The sequence below is a fragment of the Vicia villosa genome, linkage group LG2, assembly GCF_029867415.1.
Source record: "Vicia villosa cultivar HV-30 ecotype Madison, WI linkage group LG2, Vvil1.0, whole genome shotgun sequence".
NCBI lineage: Eukaryota > Viridiplantae > Streptophyta > Magnoliopsida > Fabales > Fabaceae > Vicia > Vicia villosa.
The window spans coordinates 113,584,944-113,589,678 of NC_081181.1; the positions used below are offsets into that span (position 1 = coordinate 113,584,944).

The window sequence follows — 4,735 nt, forward strand, 5'->3', positions numbered from 1 at the left end:
CAAACTTGCATGGTCTTAAAGCAAACTCTAAAAGTGTGTAAGATAGTTTTGTTAGCTGCACCACATCTATAACAAAAGACATTTGTTGACATGTGATTAGTGACTCATGTATAGTTGGTAGGTAAACTTCTCATGCATGACGATCCTAACAAAATGACGAATATTTTCAAGTAACTTAAGGTTCCAAATCCAAGACCAAGTCATTATTTGAATATGATGTGGATTAGACTCCAAAGTTAACCAAGAATAAGCTTATTTGGTAGAATAAGTACTTGATATTGAAGGTTCCCAAATAAGAATATCATTTGAGTCGTCATTAGAAAAGACATCGGTCATCTCAATTCTTATGTCCTGAGAAAGATTGGTGGAGATGATGTCAAAATTTCAAATACCATAATTTCATACATTCAAGATATATAGGTGTCTATCCTACTCACTCACTGAAAAAAATTTGTCACAAATTCTACCATTTGGGAGTCATTTATCATACCAAATGAAAATGTCTCCTCTCCCTACTCTGGCGATAAAACTCGACTTGAGAGCCTTAATTGCTTTAGCAACATAACGACATGTATATGATGCTCCTTGGTGATTATTTGCCTCTAGGATGCATGCTACATAATTATATCTAACTAATAATAACTGAGCCCATAACTTGTCAAGATTGTGAAGAAGCTCTCAAACATGTCTACCCAACATAACAACATTTATAGGTCGCCTCTAGTAGAGGTTGAGTTATGACATCCTTTATTTCTTTTGTATGTCTAAATTGCACCGGTGCTTTATAGATTAGAATGCACATGAAATTGTATAAAGTAACGTGTATAGTTCATTTACAATTCGCATCAGAATTGTTGTCGTTGTACTCTGATGTCACCCCCACCATCCTTTCATTTATCAGCACCACCACAATGACCATTGTGGTCAACCTTGTCGCCGCCTCCGATGTTCTCACTGTTCCACAAACTCTAATGACCGAAGAAAACATGCAAATACATCTACTTGAGCTGAAACATAATTATTTATTTACATAATTGACAAAGCAACACCTAGTAGATAATAACTCAACTTACCACAATCCAGTCTTTGTAAGCAAATGTCACTGAAAAGAGGTATTTATGGAAATACATTATATAAACTGCCATTGTAAAACTATGCTATGAAGTATAGACAAAGAACTTGAATTACCTGTAAAATGGTTATAAAGAAGTTGGTCCTGTTAGATGTGACTCGGAAGAAGATAGTGTGTTAACCCTTATTCATACCAATTCTAAGCACTAAATTATGATTAAACATAAGACAACTAAACCAAAGTTTGAAATTGCAGTGGAGAAGGCGCATCCAGGCTGAAGCAAGAATATACACTAAAGTATTCACAGATTGAGCTATGATATTCTAAGAAATTCTCTAGAGATTCTAAAGCATCCTAATCAATTGGATCAAATCAATCCAAGCTACAGAAACTGCACCTGAACAAGACAGTGATGAAATGAGCTTTAGTTTAGCCACACACTTGTTTAGAAAACGAGCCTTTGTTTGACTACACACTTGTTTAAAAGTAGCAGCAACTTCAACAGGTAAACTTAACTAGCATTAAACATTCCTGGAGTTACATATTTTATAAAATAATCATGACGAGGTTGATCTCGAACACTACTTTCTACTCCTTCATCAGACACTTTACTAAAGCTCCCTCAACCTTGATTTGAATACAACTTGATACAATCAGTTTCTAAACTGTAATAAACTTGCACACCTTTGAAAAGTTTTTGGCATTTCAGAGATGATTATAAACTACAGACAATGAGGCAAAATGTTTAGATTACAAATTAGAAAATCTCATAAAAGAAGTCTGATGAAGGAGCAAAATGATCAAGTAGGTCTATTCATATATTTCACTGAACTTTTGAACTATTGTGTAGAACATTAGAGGAAAGAAGTTCACAGAATCGCGTACTGTTTTTAGAATAACATAACATAAAACTAAATTTGGATTAGTTGTCGAATTTTCCAAACCTAAGACTTCCATCACAAATTTTCCCCGGCCGCTATGAGATATGCAGTAGCAAATATGTTTAGTGTAGTGGCAGCTATAATGGCAGCCACAGCCGAAATAGCATCGCACCTCATTGTGAGATTGAGAATTCCGAAAAAATCCATCGAAATTTAAATTTCACAGCTTTTTGATTGAGGTACTTCAGGAATAACACAATTCAATAACATCGTAACAACGCTTGGCCTTCTCTCACCCTATCTCATTCATGTTCTCATATTTCACCCTCCCATTGATCAGTCACAGCAAGTTGTTGATATTTCGCGTATGAAATTAAAACTATATAAACTCTGTAATTTAAATTGTGGCTGCTATCCGGGATCAATAACACTTGATTCACATGAATTCATGTCCCCCATCAAGTGGAGACCAAACAAAAATTCAGCAATTCTAATTAAGCATCAGATATGAATAGCAATAGCAATTCATACATTTCCTTGATCAGCAAATTCAACAAAGTCAAGATATACAAATCAGTTTGTTTCCTCAAATAACTTTCCATTAGACAAAAGTTTCTTCAAATCATTAATTTGAGCCACGTAATTGTAAGTATATGTGAAAGAACTCAAGAAAGATCAACGGTCAAATTCTTATCACAAAACAAAAAATGATTTCCTAACCTCAATTATCTATTCCACCAATAGTCAGTAAATCCGAAGGAAGTGAAGCCGGATCAAGCTCCCAACAGTCTTTCAACAATTCAGGAGCCTCGTCGCAGGGAAATTTCTGCGCAGGAATCTGATGAGAAAGTAACCAAAATTCATCCTTACCTAGAAATCTAACAGCATAACTTCCACTCTCATGTCTTTTAAACACTGTCTTGTAACCATCAACCTTCTCAAGAAATGCCATGCTCATACCATTCATCTCACTATAACTTGTCAAAAACACAACAATATCATAGCATCTTTTTCCCTCACCTCCATCAAGACTCGCCTCACTATAAAGTGCCCAAACCGAACCCTTCTTAGGATAAATCTTGTAAACCTCACGCGCTGCTCGATCACACTCCACAACATGAGAAAAAACATTTACAGAACTAATTGTAGTCTTATTAGCAATTTTAAACCTCCCACAAGGTACATGAAACCCTAATTTCTCCCTGCTAACAATCTTTTCATCCCCGTTGTTCTGTAAATCCAACCAACTTATCCTCACTTGAAAAGGATTCGCCGAAACAGTTTCATCAATCAAAGCATACTGCCTCGGCATTCCATCATCATCACCATCATACACAGCCCAAACTTGACCTTTCTTAAAACTCCTCACTACTCTATCTTTATCAAAATCATAAAAATCCGAATCCGCAACCGCCATAGCTTGTAATTCCTCTCCACTAAAATCCTTATGCTTCTCAAGTCTCAACTCATTTCTCTTCACAGAACTCTCATCCTTCTTCTCCTTGACTTCAAAACCCTTTCCAATTTCCAATCCCTTCATTTTCTCTTTCTCAACCTTAATCTTAGTCTTCACTTTCGATTGAAAATCAGCCAATGTCATTGTTTCCTCTTCACTCACATCAACCTTCTTGGATTCAGAACTCTCCAAAACCTCCCCAACCAATCGCGTTCTCTTCCTCGTTCTCATTCTCATTCTCCCAACAACACCCACTTCATCATTACCCTTAAAGCTCACACCTTTTTCACCACTCACTTCACCATCACCCTTAAAGCTCTCACTTTTTTCACAACCCATTTTCCCATTACCCTTAAAGCTCTCACCTTTTTCACAACCCACTTTCCCATTCTTCTTCCTCTTCTTATTCTTCAACATAAACTCCCCCAAAGTGTTATCCTCTTCATCCTCCTCAGACCCATCATTCTCAACAGCTTCAACAGCCTTAAAACTCTTATTACAACCAGGACACACAAGCTTATGACCCAAATACCTTCTCTCAAACTGATGCAAAACCCTACAAGTAGAACACGCAGTCCAAAAAGTCCTCATCTTTTCTCTAATCTCAAGATCAACCTTCCCGTCGTAGCTTTCTCTGAGAGCTTTATCAGAGAGAACACCAAACGCGTCGTTAACAAGCTTGAAAGCTTCTTTACACGATGCCACGTGGCGGCGGTTATTGTCCGGATGAAAAAGAGAAGAGAGTTTGTTATACTGTTTACGAATAGTGTTGGAATCGGCGGTGGGTTCTACGTCGAGAACGGCGTAGAAATCGGGAGCGGTTAGAATGTTGAGAGAGTTAACTAACTCTGAGGTTTCTTGTAACTGTGGAGGTGAACGTTGGGGTGGTTTGGGTTTGGGGTATTTAAGAGCGGTTTTGGAGTTTGTTTGTGCGAGTCGCGCCGGTTCGTGTTGTTCTGGGTTTGTCGGTGATGTTGTTGCCATGGGAAGATGGGTTTTGGATTTGGGGAAAAGGACGTGGATGGATTTGATTGTTCATTTTTTGGGCCTAAAATAGAGAAATTTATGAATATTTATTAAGAGGAATATGAAGAATTTGATGATCAAGATCACTAGATCAGAAAAACTAATCTTCATTATTTTATTTTTTTCATATTTAAAATCAAAATCCCATGATTTGTTTATGATTAGTTCATATACAAGTATGTGATAACTTTTTCATGACCTTCTAAATATAATATGAATATAAGCATCACAACAAATATGAAAGGTGTTTGATTTTTATTTGAAATTGTTTTGACTTTGATTTGGGTGAGTTTTTATAAT

At 36.6% G+C, this 4,735-nt stretch overlaps 1 protein-coding gene across 1 annotated transcript; it reads right to left on the reverse strand.

Moving 5' to 3' along the window:
- Positions 1-4,496, reverse strand: LOC131651819 (uncharacterized). The gene has a single exon (XM_058921523.1). The coding sequence runs from the start codon at positions 4,391-4,393 to the stop codon at positions 2,675-2,677; it is 1,719 nt and encodes a 572-aa protein (XP_058777506.1). The 5' UTR covers positions 4,394-4,496; the 3' UTR covers positions 1-2,674.
- Between the last annotated feature and the right edge of the window lie 239 nt (positions 4,497-4,735).